The sequence below is a fragment of the Mandrillus leucophaeus genome, unplaced genomic scaffold (assembly GCF_000951045.1).
Source record: "Mandrillus leucophaeus isolate KB7577 unplaced genomic scaffold, Mleu.le_1.0 Scaffold341, whole genome shotgun sequence".
NCBI classification, from domain to species: Eukaryota; Metazoa; Chordata; class Mammalia; order Primates; family Cercopithecidae; genus Mandrillus; species Mandrillus leucophaeus.
The window spans coordinates 1,172,496-1,193,733 of record NW_012103599.1 but is presented as its reverse complement, the minus strand read 5'-3'; the positions used below and the strand labels follow the sequence as shown (position 1 = coordinate 1,193,733).

General features: G+C 34.9%; 1 protein-coding gene across 1 annotated transcript in view; it reads left to right on the top strand.

Moving 5' to 3' along the window:
• Positions 1-21,238, top strand: part of DOCK7 (dedicator of cytokinesis 7) — a 235,089-nt gene that overhangs the window by 51,960 nt on the left and 161,891 nt on the right. The window contains exons 11-14 of the mRNA XM_011988949.1: positions 1,481-1,646; positions 7,803-7,945; positions 12,576-12,669; positions 13,709-13,871. Of these exons, the coding sequence (XP_011844339.1) occupies positions 1,481-1,646; positions 7,803-7,945; positions 12,576-12,669; positions 13,709-13,871 (566 nt within the window). The remainder of the gene's footprint in view (positions 1-1,480; positions 1,647-7,802; positions 7,946-12,575; positions 12,670-13,708; positions 13,872-21,238) is intronic.

Sequence of the window (21,238 nt, the reverse complement as noted above, 5' to 3'; positions counted from 1 at the left end):
GCCTCAGCCTCCCGAGTAGCTGGAATTACAGGCATGTGCCACCACACCCAGCTAATTTTTGTATTTTTAGTAGAGACGGGGTTTTACCATGTTGGCCAAGCTGGTCTTGAACTCCTGAACTCAAGTGATCCACCTGCCTCAGCCTCCCAAAGTGCTGGGATTACAGGCGTGAGCCACCACGCCCAGCTTAAGTTCTAGAATATGTATAAACTTATAAAAGCAAAAAAAAGGTTGGATAATTGATAACAAATTTCAGATACTATGTGTTAGTTACAAGAATACAAGCGATCTTTGGATCTTTGAACACAAGATTTAATACTGGAACTTCCTGGAGAAGTATGCTTGAGGAATACTAGGTAAGCAACCCAAACCCAGAAAATGTTTTGCTGTTTTCCCAAGATTCAGAACAAGAACTGAGCTTTTTCTGTAGATCTGAGCACATGATATTTTTTTCTTGATCCTTGATTACCTGGCTGAACTCATGGTTAAAGTATAGTATTCTGGCTGTCCCCAGGTTGTCATTTTACACATTAAATTTGCTCTGTTACATAGTGCTCTTAAATATACTAGCAGCTTATTCCACTCTTTGCTTATATTTACATACACTGATAGAATTAAATATACTTGAAGTATACTTAAAACAAGAACTGTTTTAGAGGTATAATATAGATAGTAATAAATAGTGCTATCATTTAGTTATTGGTTCATCTTTTTCTAGCCCTTAGTCCCAAGGTAGGACACTGTCATTAGTGTATAGTTCAACATCCCATCTGCAAAGAGTGTATGAGAGAGGTAGTATAGGTTTTCAGTCTTAAGAGTGTTGAGTGGCTTTTGCAGGCCACCTTTATATTTGTTTCAGGAGTAGCCTAAAAGTTGAGCTAGCCTCAAGATGTCTTCCAGATATGCTTGAACTATTAAATATTTGGACCATTAGTCTTTTTCCAGTGTTTAGTCTTCTTCTAATACTTTTTACTTTCCTTCTTTTGTTACAACTCTGAGCTTGTTTATCATTGGCCTATTCGTGCTTCCCCACTCTTAACTCATGGTTGTTATAAGTTAGGGACTATTTCAAATTTGCTCAGCTACTTCTATCTTTTATAGAGTAACAAAATTTAACAAATTGTAACCTAGAATATTTTGTAGTTCCCAGTTGCTGACTAGACCATGGTTATGCTTCCTTCCTAAAACAAATACTTGCAATACATAATACCTGTTTGGTACTTGCTGTCTTCTCCCCAGAATAACATAATCACAAACAGAAATTTCAAGACCTGCTCTGCACGTACATTTGTAGAATACGTTGAGTTTGTTCACTGCTTAAGATATTACACTAATACTTGATCTCTGTAAGGTACAGATTTTTTTTTCATCTCTGCTGGGAATTGAGACTTCTCATCCTTTTCCTTTATGTAGTATGAAATAGCCTTTAATGGGTATCTTTCAAGAATAATCATATAATATATAAAGTTCTGTTTTGCAGAATAAAGAAAAACTGGAGAAACTGAAGAGTCAAGCAGATCAGTTTTGCCAAAGACTTGGGAAATATCGCATGCCTTTTGCTTGGACTGCAATTCATTTAATGAATATTGTTAGCAGTGCTGGGAGTTTGGAAAGAGATTCTACAGAAGTAGAAATCAGTACTGGAGGTAAGAGTGTTTTATACAAAACATTTCTAAATGTTTACTTTTTAATTTTTTTTTGAGATGGAGTCTTGCTCTATGGCCTAGACTGGAGTGCAGTGGCACGATCTCAGCTCACTGCAACCTTTGCCACCTGGGTTCAAGCAATTCTCCTGCCTCAGCCTCCCAAGTAGCTGGGATTACAGATGTGCGCTACCACGCCTGGCTAATTTTTGTATTTTTAGTAGAGATGGGGTTTCACCATGTTGGCCAGACTGGTCTTGAACTCCTGACCTCAAATAATCCACCTGCCTTGGCCTCCCAAAGTGCTGGGATTATAGACATGAGCCACGACGCCTGGCCTCTTTTTTCTTATATAAGCTTGTTTCATTTGTAGACTCTGCAATGTAATATTGCATAAAAAGAATTTTCTTTTTTTGCCTTTTTGCCTTTTTCTCATTTAACACCATTATTAAGATAGAATTCACATACCGTATAAGTCACCAATTTAAATTGTACAATACAGCAGATCTTCAAATATCTCATTTTGTTTTTGATTTTTTTATGATGTTGATAAGGAAAAGAATTGATTCCTGTCTGGGGCTACTGTCTGTGTAGAGTTTGCATGTTCTCCCCGTGTGTGTGTGGATTTTTGGGTACTCATTTCCTCCCACATCCCAAAGCTGTGCGCATGAGGTGAACTGGCATGTCTAAGTGGTAGCAGCATAAGGTAATGAGCGTGTGTGTGTGTGAGTACACCTGTGAGGGAATAGCATCCTGTCCAGGACAGGTTCCTGCCTGTCATGCTGGACCCCTATTGACTTCGGTATGTATTGCATCGTATCAGAGAGGCTGAAGAAGAGATGGGGAGCCAGAGAATGAGACCTAGGGTTTACTGAGGGAACTTACATACAGAGTTGCGAGCTGGACAGAAAACCACAGCCACTTGAAAAAGCATGCAATTTATGTAGCATTTTCCCTTAGCATCCTCCCCCTAGTAACTTCCACCTGGAAACCCTCATTTAACTCAAAACAAAGGACCTTGGTTCCGTGTATGGCCTAGATTTCACTGGATGGGCTAGAGGTTCAGATGTCTTTATCCTCATAGATAAGGAATGAATCGTCAAGTCTGGCCACTCCCAGGTTCCTTAGCTTGGAACTCCGAATACACATTCTTTTTAGACCACAGAGTCATTCTCAGGGTTTGCTTAAGTAACCGCTGTCAGGTGCATTTGCCATACACTGCCTTCTTTCCTGAGCTGCTGGAACAGGCTTTGGCCACTTGTGACCCTGAACTGGGATAATTGGGTAAATAATTATCCTACTTATTTTTAATTAATCTTTCTTAAATATATATATAGTGCACATGTATTTGAATGTTTAATATTAGAAGTGTTTTGAGTATTTATTTAGAAGTTTGATGAAGTTTTTGTGACCAGAAATATGCTGTAGGGACTTAACTCTTGCTTATATCAATTAACATATGGTAAAATTGATTTGTTATACAACGTATTGCTTAAAGTCACAGTTTCGAAGAACTGATCCGTGATGTTAAATGAGGACTTACTGTACGGTGTTTTCTTGGTATATTCATAGGGTTCTGCAACCACTACTACAGAATACTTCTGTACCCATCTTGGAACACTTTTGTACCCATTAGCAATAGTCACTCCTCATTCCCCCAGTCTTCCAACCTGTCCCTAAACAACGTTTAATATATAGTCTGTCTCTATAGATTTGTCTATGCCAGACATTTCATACAAATTGAGTTGTATAATATGTAGTCTTTTGTGGCTAGCTTCTTCCACTTATCATAATGTTTTTAAGGTTCATCCTTGTCATACCATGTATTGGTATTATTTCTTTTCATTGCCAAATGATAGTCTGTTGTATTGATATGCTGTATTTATTTATCAGTTGATTTGGGTTGTTTTCTACTTTTAGTTTATTATGAATAATGTTTCATAGTGTTGAAACATCATGTACAAGCTTTTGTGTGGACATTGTTTTTTTCTTAGGTATGTAGACATATAGCTACGAGTGAAATTTCTGGGTCATATGATAATTCTGTGCTTAATCTTTTGAAGGACTGCCACACTGTTTTCCAATTTGGCTGCACCTTCAAAAATTCCACTAGCATTCCACTAATGTATGAAGGTTCCAGTTTTGCCATATCTTTACCAATATAACATATTATCTGCTCTTTGATTATCGTCATTCTAGTGCAAGTGAAGTGGTACTCATTGTAGTTTGGATTTACCTTTTCTTCATCACTAGCTATATTAAGCATCGTTTGTGTGTATTGGCTATTTGTGTATCTTTCTTGGAAAAATAGTTATTTTTAACCTTTGCTCTGTTTTTAATGGCTTTTGGTCTTTTTATTATTTATGAATAGTTAATGCCTATTTTTTAAATGGGGTTTTAACCTTCTTGGCATTGAGTTGTAGGAGTTCTTTATATGTTCAGGATGCAAATTCCTTACCTAATACATGATAGCAAATATTTTCTCCTAGTCTGTGAGTTCACTTTTCTTGATGGTATTGTTTGTAGCACAGAAGTTTTAAATTTTGATGAAGTTACATTTTTCTATTTTTTTCTTTTGTCACTGTGCTTTTGGTGTTTTATCTAAGAAACCTTTATGAAATACGAATCAAAATTTACTTGTATGTATTCTTGTAAGAGTTTTATAGTTTAAGCTGTTACATTTAGGTTTCTAATAATCCATTTTGAGTTAATATTTGTATATTGTGAGGTAGGTGTCCAGTTTCATTTTTTTATGTGGATATCCAGTTGTTTCAGCACCATTTATTAAAAAGGCTATTCTTTCCCCATTGAATTGTCTTAGATCCCTTATTGAAAGTCAATTGACCATTCATGTGGGGTTTATTTCTGGACTCTCAATTCCATTCCATTGATATATTTGCCAATGCTGTACCACAGGGGTTCCTAACCCCCGGGTGGCAGACAGGTACCTGTGTGTGGCCTCTTAGGATCCGGGCCATAGAGCAATAGGTGAGCAGCGGCTGAGCGAGCATTATCGCCTGAGCTCTGCCTCCTCTCAGATCAGCAGTGGCATTAGATTCTGTTAGGAATGTGAACCCTATTGTGAACTGTACATGCAAGGGATCTAGGTTACGTGCACCTTATGGGACTCTAATGATAAATGTAATGTGCTTGAATCATCCTGAAATGATCCCCCTACCCCCATGTGTGGAAAAATTTTCTTCCGTGAAACCAGTCTTTGGTGCCAGAAAGGTTGGGGACTGCTGCTATACCGAATTACTTTACCTTTGAAGTAAGTGTTGAAATTGGGAAGAGTGGGTCTTCCAACTTTTATCCTGTTTCAAGATTTGTTTTGAAAATTTTGGGTTTCTTTTATTTTATTTTATTTTTGAGATGGAGTCTTGCTCTGTCGCCCAGGCTGGAGTGCAGTGGCCGGATCTCAGCTCACTGCAAGCTCCACCTCCCGGGTTTACGCCATTCTCCTGCCTCAGCCTCCCATGTAGCTGGGACTACAGGTGCCTGCCACCTCGCCCGGCTAGTTTTTTGTATTTTTTTGTAGAGACGGGGTTTCACCGTGTTAACCAGGATGGTCTCGATCTCCTGACCTCGTGATCCGCCCGTCTCAGCCTCCCAAAGTGCTGGGATTACAGATTTGAGCCACCGCGCCCGGCTAGGTTTCTTTTATTTTTATATAAATTTAGGACCAGCTGTTAGTTTGTGCACAAAGGCATCTGGGATTTTGATAGGGTTGACTTTGAATCTCTTAAGTCAATTTATAGATTGTTGCCATTTTAACAATTTTAAATCTTTGAATCTATGAACATGAAATTTTTTCATTTATTTAAATCTTTTTCATTTTTTTCAGTGTTGTGTCATTTTCAGTGTACAAGTCCTTCTCGTTAAATTTATACCCTAGTATTTTATCGTTTCTTGATAATATTTTAAATGGAATTGTTTTCTTAATTCTGTCTTCAGAATGTCCATTTCTAGTGTATAGAAATAAAATTGACTTTTGTATATTGATCTTGTACTCTGAAACCTTTTTGAATTTGTTTACTAAATTCCAATTGTTATTGTTCATTTTTTTCCCCAGATTTTTTAGGATTTTCTGTATACAAAATCATGTCATCTGCAAATAAAAAGAGTTTTACTTTTCTTTTTCAGTCTGGGTGCCTTTTATTTCTTTTTCTTTTCTGTCTTTATTAGAACCTCTTCTGCAATGTTTTAGAAATGACTAGAGTAGATATCCTTGTCTCATTCTTGACTTTAGGGAAAATGCATTCAATCTTTCACCATCAAGTATGATATTTGCTGTTGGCTTTTCATAGATGTATTTTGGTAGATTGAGGAGATTCTCTTCTATTCCTAATTTTTAAAAGTGTTTTTATCATGAAAGTCTGTTAGATTTTGTAAAATACTTTTTCTTCCTCTATTAAAATTATTTGTCCTGTATCCTTTTAATATGGTGTTCCATCAAATGATGTGGTTTTTGGATGTTAAATTAACCTTAAATTCCTGGGAAAAGTCTTGCTTGGTCATGGCATGTAATCTTTTTTATGTGTTGTTGGAGTCTGCTAGTATTTTGTTTAGGATTTTTGCATTTATATTCATAAGGTGTATTAGTCTGTAGTTTTTCTTTCTTTTGATGCCTCTGTCTGGTTTTGGTATCAGGGTAATACTGGCCTCATAGAATGAGTTGTGAAGTGTTCCTTCCGTTTTTTTGGAAGAGTTTTTGAAGGATTGGTATTAATTCTTTGAAAGTTTGGAAGAATTCACCAGTGAACCTGTCATGGCCTGGTCTTTTCTTTGTGGTAAGTTTTTTCATTACTAATTCGATCTCTTTACTTGTTTTGGGTCTATTCATATTTTCTTTCATCTTGAGTCAGTTTTAGTATAAATGCTTTGTATCTTTCTAGAAATTTGTCCGTTTCATCAAAGTTATCTAGTTGGTAGCTAATCTAAGTGTTGGCCTACAGTTGTTCATAATATTGCTGTATATTCCTTTATTCCTTTTACTCCGTAAAGTCAGTAAATGATATCTCTGATTTCATTCCTGATTTTAGTAATTTGAGTCTTCTTCTTTTTTTTTTTTTTTTTTTTGTTCATCATTTTAGCGAAAGATTTGTCAGGTTTATCTTTTTGAAGAAACAGTTTTTGGTTTAATTGATTTTTCTTTGTGGTTTTTATAGTTTCTATTTTCCTTATTTCCACTCTGTGGTTGTCTCTTTTGTAGCCTTCTGCTGGCTTCGGATTTAGTTTCTCTTCTTTTGAGGTTTGTTGAAGTCTGAGGTTATATTACTGATTTGAGATAGTTATTTTTAAAATAGACATTAAAAGCTGTAAATCCTCCCCCCAGCACTGCTTTGGTATGTTGTTTTTGCATTTTCATACCTCTTAAATACTTTCTAATTTCTGTTATTCCTTTTTCCATTAGCTATTTTTTAAATGTGCTATTATACTTACACACATTTGTGAATCCCCCAAATTTTCTTCTGTTATTGATTTATAGTTTAATTCTTCTGTTGTTGGAGAACGTATTTTGTATGATTTTAATCTCTTTGACTGTATTGTATCTTGTTTTATGGCTTAGTATATAGACTGTTTTATAGAATATTCTTTAAGTGCTTGAGAAGAATGTGTATTCTGCTCTTGCTTAGTGTAGTGTAGTGTAAAGTAAATGTCCATTAGGTCTAGTTTGTTTATAGTTTTGTGCAAGTATTCTATTTCCTTTTTAATCTTCAGTCTAGTTCTGTTGGTTTTAAAAAATAGGATGATCTTGCAAGTACTTTGAATACAAGTTATCTTACAATTTTCTTTCAAACCAAAGAGCTAAGACTGAGGGACGATTAATGATGACTAAAATTTCCCTTGTGGTAAATATTTTGTAGTAAATACATACTTCCTCTATAGCTGCTCTTCATGGCTCATCATTGGTCATGCCCATAGATCTTTGCATGTTAGAAGCTTATTTTTACATTTGTGACGTTATAAAAAGACAACCAGAAGATTTAGCTACTTTGTTACTAATCTCTCCAAAAGCAAATTCTCCTACTATGCTTGATATGCTGGGTGGGTAATTTTCAATTTAATAGATTCTTCCTTGTGTTTGGAAAGCTACTTTAAAACAAAATTTAAATTTTGTGAAAATGAATATTTTTTTTGTTTTTAATTCTTTTGTAGAACGAAAAGGGTCTTGGTCAGAGAGGAGGAATTCTAGTATTGTTGGCAGACGATCACTTGAAAGGACGACAAGTGGAGATGATGCTTGTAACTTGACGAGCTTTCGACCAGCTACTCTCACAGTGACAAACTTTTTTAAGCAGGTATTGTTCTGTCATGTAGGAATTTTGGGGAGATGTTTGTGCATGATTTTTTTTTAGTTTCAGAAAGGTAGTAATTGTACTGTACATGTATGCGAGGGTGATTCCAGGAAACTTAAAAACTTTAAAAATAATAAAAGCAACTGTAAGAATGAGAAATGATTTATATTGTTCCTATTATTTTAGCATTATATTTATTTAAATGTTGAAATGTTGGCCATGACTAATAATGCATCAAAATCCATCTTTCATATTTGTATCCTGTTTTTTTTTGCGACGGAGTCTCGCTGTGTTGCCCAAACTGGATTACAGTGGCACGATCTCAGCTCACTGCAACCTCTGCCCCCCGGGTTCAAGCAATTCTCCCTGCCTCAGCCTCCTGAGTAGCTGGAATTACAGGTGCCCACCATTCCCAGCTAATTTTTTATTTTTTATTAGAGACAGGGTTATGCCATGTTGGCCAGGCTGGTCTTGAACTCCTGACCTCAGGCGATCCACCTGTCTTGGCCTCCCAAATTGCTGGGATTACAGGCGTGAGCCACCATATCCAACCTGTATCCGGTTTCCAAATTGTTAATAGTGTGACTTTTCTTAAACATTGGTTGTTTATGAATTTTCTTTATGAGAATGAGTCTGTGACCTGCATGTCTTCCCCACAATTTCTGGCCTAATCTACCGTATTCATAATATATGAAATAAAACTTTCAGGCCCTAGTAGTGCATTTTGTACTAAAGTGAGGTCAGGGTTGTTTTTAGAGGTTAATGTATAGATCCAAGATGTTCTCTATCAAAGATGTTTTTACTCTTTGCAAACCTGTTCCCTTCACTTTTAACCATGAATCAAATCTGTGTTTTTCCAGTGCCAGTCATGATTCTTAATGATAATGAAAATTGGCTTAGTAGATAACACCCAGGTTAAAAAAGAAAATAAAACATGAGTAGAATAGAAAAAATAGTGCATTGCATGTAGTAAGGTTAAATATTACTTAAGGGAGTCGTTTCCCCCCTCCCCCTTTTGTATGAGCATACACGTGTGTATATGTATATCCTAGATTTTGATGTAAAATGGATTCTGTGTCATGAATTAAGATCAGAAAATTTTGAAAGTCTTTGTTGTAAGTGATTAGGTGACTAGAATCATATAGGAATGGGGAGAAAATTTGTATTCACGTAACAAACTGGAGTAGTATGTGATTTGGAGTGGATTAAGGGAAAATGCTAATAGTTCCTTCAAAATTCCTTTTTCTGAGATGTTATTCTGAGTAAGAAGAGGAAATCCTGGCTTACTGATATCTCATAACTTGAGAGGGCAAGAATCAAGGGTAGACCTCTATTGAATGGAACTCAAAAAGACAGGTAGCAGTCTACTTGAAGTCCCCTTCACTGTTACATATCAGTAGTATTCACAGGCAGCTGCTCTGAGAAACTCAGGAAAAAAAGCCAGTGATAAATGTCTCAAATGGTGTTGGTCTTTTTATTATGGACAGTAATAAAAGAGAGTCTAGAGAAGACTACACTTGCATAAAGTGATAGACCAGATATAGCTATGGAAATGGGGCAGTAGATTTGCTACAGTGACACAACCTTGCAGGTATGTTACTTCCCCCTCTTTCTACTTCTTCAGCTACTATACTACTTCTGCTGGTATTTCCTTCCATAGCTTTCTTTTCATTTCTTTAGCCTGTTATTTATCAATAAATTGGTATTGTAAGCTTAAATCAATAAGCTATCCACCCCCTGTCTATTTATCCAACAAGTATTTTTTGAGCATTCGTCACCATGTTCTGGATGCTGTTTTGAATACTGTTACTATAACTGTGAAGTAGCACAAAGTGATTGTGAAAACTTAAAAATAAATGATTGCTGGAAACATGGAGCAGTGGAAAATGTTTACGGTACAGAAACTGTTTAATACAGTTCTGTATTAAAAATTTTTAACCATGAGCATATACTATTTTTGTAAGTATTTTTAAGTAGCTAGAAAATTATGCATCAGGCAAATGCAAATTAAGTTAAAAAAAGAGATTACCATTTTAATTAAGTAGAATTCAAGGCATAGATTTTTCCCTAAATGAGACACAGAAGGCAATTTTTCCTTTTTCATTTATGAGAGATTACTGTCTACAGTAGGGATATAGTAATCATTAGTGTTTACGTACAGATTTAAAATGTGTTGGCCAGGCATGCTGGCTCATGCCCGTAATTCCAGCCCTTTAGGAGGCCAAGGCTGGAGGGTCGCTTGAGCCCAGGAGTTTGAGGCCAGCCTGGGCAACATGGTGAGACCTTGTTTCTATAAAAATGAAAAATATTAGCTGGGCGTATTGGCGCATACCTGTAGTTCCAGCTACTTGGGAGGCTAAGAGGGAAGACTTTCTTGAGCCCAGGAGGTTGAGGCTGCAGTGAGCAATTATAATGCCACTGCATTACAGTCTGGGTGACAAAGTGAGGTCTTGTCTCAAAATAAATAAATAAATAAAATATGTGAGGTCAAAATTATTAGAAACACATAGATATTTAAAAGCAAAAACCCACACAATAGTTTTGAATACATTTGTTCTATTTGTTGACAGATATGTAAGTTATCTATTTTTTTCAGTGGTACAGGACAATAAACAACTAATGTAGAGGAAAGGGTATCAGCGAGACTGCTCCAGTGAACTAGGCTCAATCACAAGTTTGGAGGTTGGCTGAGATCAGCTAATATAGGCTGACTTCTACTGGGAAGATAGAAATGACTCGACTCTTTGACATGTCTCTCAAATTCTACCCTCATCTTCTAGCAGGCTAGCTTGGTCATGTTCTCATAGCTGTGACAAAAGTTCAAGAGAGAGAGCAAACTAAATTGTGCAAATGTTTTTCAAGCCTCTGTTTGCATCATGTTTGCTTATTGGCAAAGCAAGGCATTTGGCCAAGCCTAGGGAGGGAATTGTGCTTCACTCACCAAAAAGGCATGGAAACAGGGAGTAAAGAATGGAGACCAGTAATATAATTTAAGTACCAAAAGAGAAAATATAATTTAATGGGCGAAATAGAATAATGAAGACTAGAGATAATCTGAATATATTATGAATAAGGACCATTTAAAGATCTATATTAATTTCATGTGTTGGCACCTTGGTCTAAAAAAAATTTGTATTATTTCTGTATGCACAAGGAAAGAATATACTTTTTCGTCAACTGATGGAACATTTACAATAATTAGTTATATTGGGCCACTGAAGAAACCTTGTAAAGTCAAATTTTCTAACCATAACCCAGTAAAACTAAAAACTTTTAAAGTTATTAATAAAAAACTATAACCACTTAGAAATTAAAAATTATTTTTTCTAAATAATGGGATAAAAGATCAATTCTATATCCTTGTTTAGAATATAATGATGAAAAACGAATGGGTTGTGGCTCAAGGTGAGTTAACAGTAATAAAGTAGCCTTAAATATATTCATTACCAAATAAGATAAAAGAACAATGTATGATATATGCATAAAACAATAAAATGTCAAAGCAGGAAGCTTGGATTAATCAAATCTAAAGACTGACTCTTCAATAAAATAATAAAAACCCTAGCTATTTTAATTGTAAGAAGAAAAAAAATTAACACTAAACTGAGCATTTGTGTTAATCAGCTATGGGCAATTTGTTTTTTTTGTTGTTGTTTTTTTTTTTTTTTTTTTTGGTCTCTTTTCATACTGGTTGAAGTCCTTTTGGAGTTTTCTTTCTGTCCTTAGTATCAGAATAGTTGTGATTTTCCTTAACAGTAGTTTTTTTCTCCTCCTTCTCCCCCTCCCTCCCTTATCTAATTCCTCCCTCCCTCTTCTTCCTCTCTCTTCCTCCTTTCTTCCTCCTTCTTCTTCACCTTAGCCAGTGCTGCAGATTTTGCATTGGAGAAATTTGTGATATAAAGTTGAAAACACAAATATGAACTCAAGAGTAATATATTTATGAGACTCAAGTATTTTTATATTAGTTTGCTTTTTGATTCTGTTTTATGTCTGTATTCTTATTTTGCTCTTCTCCTTTTCATCTATCTCTAACTTGTATTTGTTTTCTATATTTGAGAGTATTTTGTAATACTTTATAAGCATGGATAATGGAATATAGATAAGAAAAAAGATAATGGTATTATTAAATCTTAGTAAAATTTGAAAGCATAAAAAAGGAAATAAACTGATATATTTATAATCATAATTATTTTAATTTTATTTTTAATTCTGACTACATTTTAGGCATAAGGGTATGCTTACTAACAAACTATAAATTTATTTTTCATCTACTCTCTCTATATATATATATATTTTTTTTTTTTGAGACAGAGTCTTGCTCCATCACCCCAGCTAGAGTGCAGTGACACGATCTTAGCTTAATGCAGTCTCTGTCTCCTGGGTTCCAGTGATTGTCCTGCCTCAGCCTCCCATGTAGCTGGAACTACAGACACGTGCCACCATGCCTGGCTAATTGTTTTTGTATTTTTAGTAGAGATGGAGTTTTACCATGTTGACCAGGCTGGTTTCGAACTCCTGACCTCAGATGATCTGCCTGCCTCGGCCTCCCAAAGTGCTAGGATTACAGATGTGAGCCACTGTGCCCAGTTATATTTGTTTTATCAAATACTTTTTCCTCTATCATTGACATCAGGAAGGAGACCGCTTAAGTGATGAAGATCTCTACAAATTCCTTGCTGATATGAGAAGGCCATCTTCTGTCTTACGGCGACTAAGACCTATTACAGGTATTTTAAAATGTTGAGTAGAAATGATTCCAGCTATTCTTATCACTAGTATGTTGTATTGCTTATAATTATGTATTCTTTTTTTTTTTTTTAATTTATCTGGCTCAGACATTTTTCTATGCTCAATGCCTGTCAGTCTTCTTCACTTTATTAACTATCGTGTGATCTGACAGTTTGGATGCAGGATTCAATATCTTTGGTACTTTGAGTACAGTAGTCCCCACTTGCCTGTTGTTTCACTTTCTTTAGTTTCAGTTACCTGTAGTCAACCACAGTGTGAAAATATTAAGGTATTTGGAGAGAGGGAGAGAGAGAAAGAGACCACATTCATATAACATTTATTATAGTATATTGTTATAATTGCTGTGTTTTATTATGAGTTAGGGTTATTAATCTCTTACTTTGCCTAATTTATAAATTTAACTTTATTGTAGGCATGTATGTATAGGGAAAAACAGTATCTATAAGGTTGGGTACTCTCTGCAGTTTCAGGCATCCACTGGGGGTTGGATCTTAAAATATATCCCCAGCAGGTAGTGGGGGGGAATTACTGTACTAAAGTGAGTGTGATTAATAATATCATGGCTTAAAATTATTTTCTAGAATGGTAATAGAATGGTAAATATTTTAAAAATAGATTTATATTGTGGTTGGAGCAAACCATTCCAGAGTAAAAATGTCTTGAAGTTTGCTAACTCAAAACTAAGTCATTTAACCTTTGAAATGACTTAGCTTGTTTGTATGCCAGATCCCTGTGTTTTTTTTTCTATTTTTGCTTCTTCCTTCCTTCATTCCCATTCATTTATTTAATAAGCATTTATTATTTTACATGCATTTATGTCTGATTCAGTAATTTTTAAGTTTGAGACTTTGGAAAATGAAATGATTTAGAGGTGTGAGTTGATAATAATAGAAATTTGGTTTCTGTAATATTCTTCCCAGACTTCTTGCAAAAATAGGGTCTAAGTCCTTTCAAAAACATGTTTAACATGGAGTTTTAAAATTTTGTTTACATTGTTTTTTAATATATAATTTGCAGCTCAGCTCAAGATAGACATTTCTCCCGCACCTGAAAATCCCCATTATTGCCTAACTCCGGAGCTGCTTCAAGTGAAACTTTACCCTGACAGTAGAGTTAGACCTACCAGAGAAATCTTAGAGTTTCCTGCAAGGGATGTTTATGTTCCAAACACTACTTACAGGTAAGAGATTTTAATTTGGAGAATTCTGATAGAAGATACTGTATATTCTAAAATACTAAAGTATAACAAAAATAAAACTCTCCAAAAATCTTAAGTAGTTTTGTTACTTAACTCTATCTCTTACTGCACAATTTTATTAGTAATTTTCACGTATTAAGGCTTTCTGTCTGTCAGGTATAATGTTAATTACCTTACATGCTTTATCTTTTTTAGTCTTATTTAATCCGCATTGCTTGGGGTGAATTTTAGCTTTATTTTAGAGGCGAGTAAACCGAGGGTTAGAAAGGTTAAACATTTTGCTGAGCATCACGCCTTAGCGTGGTGATGATGGGATTTGATTCCTGGGCTCTTAGGTTAAAACATTTGAACTCCTAATTACTATGTTTTCTCAAATGTTTTTAGTAGCAGAATCTAGCATTACACAAGAATCAAATTTATGTGCCTGCATTATGTTCTTTTTTTTTTTTTCCTGAGGCAGAGTCTTGCTCTGTCGCCCAGGCTGGAGTGCAGTGGCGTGATCTCAGCTCACTGCAAGCTCTGCCTCCCGGGTTCACGCCATTCTCCTGCCTCAGCCTCCTGAGTAGCTGGGACTACAGGCGCCCGCAACTGCGCCCGCAACCACGCCCGGCTAATTTTTTGTATTTTTAGTAGAGACGGAGTTTCACCGTGTTAGCCAGGATGGTCTCGATCTCCTGACCTCGTGATCCGCCCGCCTCGGCCTCCCAAAGTGCTGGGATTACAGGCGTGAGCCACCGTGCCCGGCCTGCGTTATGTTCTAATCAATCAACAATATTTGTTGAGTATATACTATCTAGAGAATACTTGACATGAAGTTGTCAGATATAACTTTTCAGGCTGAACATTAGGTAACTCTGGGGGTGCCATTTGCATGTACTCCTTATGAATGATATACCCTTTGCTTGTGAGTGCTGAGACCAGAACTTGACATGTCTGTTGGGATATTCAACAGGGCAGCTCGGGTATAAGATTCTAAAACAGAATTTTAGATTTCATCCTAGACTTCGCCATCCTGGTATATTTTTACCACCATTTACTGAGTTCCTGAGGACAAAATTTTTGGAATTATTATGATTTCTTTCCTTTCCTTACCCCTCACATTTATTTAGCCAACAAGTTACATAGGCTCTACGTTCAAAATATATCCTGGTCTGTACTGCTTACTGCTTCCACCTTTTAAAACTTCTAGTCTGTCACCATCTAGATCAACACTGCCAAACAGAAATATAATGGGAACCACATTTGCAATTTAAAATTTTGTAATTGCTACTTTAAAAAAAGAAACAGGTAAAGTTAATTTTAATCATATATGTCATCTAAACCAGTGTATCTAAAGTAGTATCATTTCAACATGTAATAAATGTTAAGAATTATTGAGATATTTTACTTCTTTTCTCTTCTGCTAACTTCAAAATCTGGTGTGTATTTTATACTTAAAACACATTTCAATTCAGATGAGCCACATTTCAAGTGCTTAATAACCTGAGGCTAAAGGCTACAATATTGGACAGCCTCTGATCTCGAATTTTGCTATCCTTTCTAATTTGGCTATCTTATTTCTACTTCTGTCTCAGTCACTTCTCAGTATTACAGCCAGCCAGATAATTCTTTGAAAATTGTAAATCAAATCATTCATTCCTTTGTCTGAAATCTTCCAGTGTTTCTATTACAAGCAGAAAAAGAATGAATTTTTTCTAATAGTCTATAAGACAGTGCATGATTTGGCTCCTTTTCTATGTGTTAGCGCTGAAACTCTCTGTAAAACTTCTTATAGTACAGTGAAATACATCAATAATCAACTATTTCCTCCCTTGCAGAGGAAGTTTTGTAGGCTTTTTAGGCTCACTGGACAATTGTCATCTTAGAGCCTATTTACTATTATCCTGGAAATTTTCTTTGCATTTTTTTTTTTTTTTTTTTTCAATAGATAGAGTCCTTATTTTTCATTTATTTTCCTTAGTTTACTCATTTCACTGAAAGGCTTTTGTATCTTTTGTATCTTTTTTTTTTTGAGACGGAGTCTCGCTCTGTCACTCAGGCTGGAGTGCAGTGGCGGGATCTCGGCTCACTGCAGGCTCCGCCTCTCGGGTTCATGCCATTCTCCTGCCTCAGCCTCCCGAGTAGCTGGGACTACAGGCGCCCGCCACCTCGCCCGGCTAGTTTTTTTTTTTTTTTGTATTTTTTAGTAGAGACGGGTTTCACCATGTTAGCCAGGATGGTCTCGATCTCCTGACCTCATGATCCGCCCGTCTCGGCCTCCCAAAGTGTTGGGATTACAGGCTTGAGCCACCGCGCCCGGCCGATTTGTATCTTTCTTAAGTAGGATGTATGGGAGGTAAATTTTCTTTTATGTCTGACGTTATCTTTATTTTACCTTTACTCTCAAATTACTAGTTTTGCCGGGTATAAAATTATAAATTCTATTTCATTTTCTATCATAATTTTGAAAATATAACTACTGTCTTCTGGCTTTAAGTAGTGCCCTTGAGTAGTCCGATATTATACTGATTGCTAATGTTTTGTGTCTTATTTTTCCCTAAGACTTTTTGAGTTACTTTCTTTATCATTGGTGTTCTGCGATTTCATATTGACATATTGATATGATGACATTTATTTAGTGCTTTATAGAATACAATTTCATTTAAATTAGTTTATTCAGTCTCATAGAAATCTTATGCATTATGTAATTCTGGCAGTATTATTATCTCCACTTCTACAGTGACAGAAGGCTGAATTAAGAGACTTATTTGGACTTGAACCCAAACCTTCTTATTTCATTTTCTGTGTTCTTCATCCTTTGGTATGGTAGGACATCTAGCATTCATAATTATATGTAATTTGAATAAAAATAAAATTTCTTACTGGTAGAGAATTGTTTGCTATTTTTTTTATTAAAACTAACCAGAACACCTTTATCTTACATTAGCCTCAAAATCTACACCATTATTTATATTTGCTTAATATTTTTTAATGTCTTACAATTGATGTAAGTGAAACACTTGATATAAATGGATTCTAGGGTATCTTGTCTGTGAATTAATGGAAAATAGGGCCAATATAGATAATTTAGACATGTTACAGAACTTGAATGGGAATCGAGTAGCGCGCTCATACCACGTGAGAAGATATGTTGCCAAATAAGGTAGCACCTTGTTTTCTCTTAAGGATGTATCCAGTTTTAATGTAACATCCTCTTCTGGAGGAGATAAAAAGTTCATACATTGAATGATTTAAGGGGATTTTATAAATTATAAGTTAGTATGGTTTTGCTTTTTGAGTTTAATGGAAATTATGTAAACATGTATTAATGCTTGTTTAAGATCATTTGTTTATTTGGGTTTGCTTTTGGTTTTTAGGGTGGAATGCTTTATCACTTGAAGTGGTTAGTATTAGTAAGGCTAACTGATAGTCCAAAAACTATAATTAGTTTCTATTCTGGGAGTTAAATTTTTCAAGTATAAAAATGAATTATAGCATATTAATTTGAGAATGATGTTGAGAGATCATTTAATGTATCTCAGTGCCTTTAGTTTGGACTGTATCTAAACATTCTGTTAATTACAGAGTTAATATTCATTCCAGACATTATTAGTAAAAATAATATTGTAGGCAAGAAGCTTTTAAAAAAGGATTCATTAAATGTTTATAGAATAGCCATTTTTCTCTCATGAGTGAGCAGTTTATTTCCGGAAAGTAATAGAACTTGCTAAGCTCATCATAAACATTAGAGTTACGCCTATTTAACATTTATTGAACATGAATACTGATTTAGGCTTTAATGTTTTTCATCAAAATGAATTGATTTCAAATTAGGGTCTTACATAACCTTATTCCTCCTTATGTACAGTTTATAAGGAACTTATATAAAATGCTTTAATCTGTTAACAGACATTGATGAAATGTGATATAGAATGTCAAGGGTACTAAGTTTCTTAGTTTATGGAAATGATCCTAGTGCTCTCTGTTAGTGGCATGTACCAGTGAGAGCTGTTGGAGCAAAAAGGATGCATTATTTTGTTTAAGAAAGAGATTAATAATTTTCTACTATAAGAGTGTCCTCAGCGAAGTAGAGAAAATTAGATACAACTTGAAAATTCAGAAGTAGAATTGTGATTACTATACTTTGTTGACTTTTTTCCTGTTGTTACTTTTTTTGCCAAATAGTTTCTTTAAAAAAATATGATTATAAAGTTGACTATTCCCTTTTAAAAATAATCGATCTCCAAATTACATAAAGAAACAATTTTTGTGTTACTTGAAATGGTATGACTATATGTGTAGCTTATGAAAAATTGGGAGATGGGCTCTTGTAACCAATTTTTTGTAACCATATTTCATTTTTAAGAATTACGATAAGTTCTCACTTAAAATTGTTAATAGGTTCTTGGAAACTAAGATATTAAGCTAAATGACATGTGACAAAAACATTTTTTTTCTCATCAATGTTACAACAAAACAATGCTGAACAAAATGATATTCAAAAATCTGCTGCACATGGTCCTTAAAGTCCTTCTCTTAAAGTCACAGTTTCCAAGAACATTATCCAGTGTCATAGTATGTATGATATTAAGTGAGGACTTACTGTATTTAAAACTGAGGAATGATTTTTCCTTCCTTTAACATGGGTATAATAAAGGTACCTATATCTTAGAAATCTATGAGGATTAAATACATGTAAAGTACATGGCACACAGTAATGCAGTACATATTAAGTGATCAATAGAAGTTGTTATTGTTTTTGGCTTGATTAGATCACATTTACTCATGCACTATACAACTTGAGAGAGATTGGTTTGAAAAGCGTGAGGGTACTAGGCATTTGGGATATAATTGGATAAGAGAATTATTTCAAAAGGGAAGTTATCAGAGTCAATATTGCCCTGCTTTATATTATTACTTAAACCATCAATGTCCATGGGACCTTAAAACCAAATCATTAAAGGTTGTTTACTCTATTTGATGTTGTTAGAAAAACTTGGTCTCATGGACAGCTTATATGTTTAGGAACTGATAGTTTATTTTTTAAAAAAACCTTTAGCGTATCTAGAAAACCTAGCATAGCTAGAAATAGTTTTGGATTGACAAAGAGGGATGTATGACAACCTCAGCAGCTAACAGCTAATATACAAATATCATCAACAATTTACAGACATTTCCATAAATATTTGCTAACTGAATGGTTGTGCTGGATCATGGTAATGATAATCTTTTAGTTCGTTTGGATTCTTTTTGCCTTCTCAGGAATGTTTTAGGATAAGCCATAATTTCTGATAATACATACCAGTGGTCACTATACAAATATTTGTGTACACATTTTCCCAGTGAATAATGTTTAAAAAAGGAAGATAAAGTTGACACTAGGGCTCCTTTTAGTTTATATATGGCCATTATCTTATTAACTCTGATAGCAGCCTGCACAGAACCAATATGGTTATCCCTATTTTATAGATGACAAAGCTGAAGTTCCAGAGGGTTCAAATTTATATCTGAAAAAACTAGGAATTTAAGCATTGTTCATGTGTGTTTTAAGAAAATATTTGCATATTGTATTTAGTTTTAGTAAGAAACTTGAGAGGATTGTAAAGGGTCTCATAGGGAAAAAATAAAAAACTGTCTGAATACGGGGGAATGAATGGACATCATTGAAGCATTTGACTGAGTTGAGAAATCATAGGAAAGACAGCTGTATTCTGAAAGTGACACATTTCCTATACACCTTTCACTTCTCATTTTTATGTTCATTATCAGACAATTCAGAGAAAGCTGTCTAAAGGAGTATATATTAGTTTAATTTACTTTTATTATGTATACTTTTAAAAATATTCTTTTGAAGATATTGAGTCTTCTTAAAGACTTAAATCTGTTATTTAAGTTATACCTGAAGTTAGAGATTTTCACCTTTAAATAACAAACTCTGTCGTTCCCCGCGCCTCCCTACCCCCACACACAGCTGGTCAAATTTATTTGCATAGGGTTAACTGAAGAGGGACCTGATCTTTTCAAATTCTCTATAGGGGTAAATGAAGATACACAAATATATGGTAGTTTCTAACAATCAGAAAATGAATGACATGTTTCTTACTGCACCATACAAGTGGGGTTTACATCAAATTCTTGCTTTATCAAGGAAGTACTTACCCTGTCACAGTATTTTAGAAAAAGTACTAGTGTAATTGTTAACATTAAGTAAACCAAATAAAGATCTTTCTCAATGGTGAAAAAAATCTTTTATTGGATATTTGAAATCATCTGAAAGTTAGGTAATAGATTGTATGCAACGTTACTTGTGTTCCAAATTGTTACTTGATCACCACTGTTGTATTTGAGTTGTAATAGATCAAGGTACATTAATTGAGCAAATGCTTATGTGTTTTACTGACATTCAGTTTTTAAGAGATACATCCACAGAACACGTGGTATTCTTGGCAGGATTGTTAGAGTTAGCGGCTTTTCCAATAATGGCCTTAGTTGTAATCACCTGTTGAATGTATGTTTTTCTACTTAGTATTTTTGAAAGACTGTATCTAGCAAACATGGTGTTACTAAGAATATAAGAATAAATACAGTGGTTCAGACCTGGTAACTATCAGGGTGAGAAACAAAAGGATTTTGGTCTGTTAGGAATATGCCCATATATCTCTTAATAAATTTTAGTAAATCTATTTTCTGTGATCTAATCTGAATATAGTTTTAAACTTCTATTATGGAAAATTACAAAAGTAAAGAGAGCAAATTAGCACACCTACACCTAAAATTAATACACCTAAGAGTAAAGAGAACAGATTAATTTTTTTTAAATTTTATTTTACTTTAAGTTCAGGGATACAAGTGCAGAATGTGCAGGTTTGTTATATGGGTATACGTGTGCCATGGTGGTTTGCTGTACCTGTACCTATCAATCCATCATCTAAGTTTTTAAGCCCCACATGTATTAGCTATTTGTCCTGATGTTCTCCCTCCCCTCCCCTCCCCTCGCCCCCAACCCCCTGACTGGCCCCAGTCTGTGTTGTTCCTTTGCTTTGTCCATGTATTCTCGTTACAGAACGGGTTAATTAACTTGCATTGTCATTTTTGTTTTATCTGTTGCTTGTCCTGTCTTTTGTTTTGTTGGTAATATTTTTGAAGCAAAGCCTAGACATCATATCATTTCACTTGAAAATCCTTCAGTATGTATCTCTAACAGATAAGGACTTTTTTTGTGTTTGTGCTGGAATACAGTGGCGTGATCTTGACTCACTGCAACATCTGCCTCCCAGGTTCAAGCGATTTTCCTGCCTCAGCCTCCCAAGTAGCTGGGACTGCAGGTGCAAGCCACCACACCCAGCTAATTTTTGTATTTTTAGTAGAGA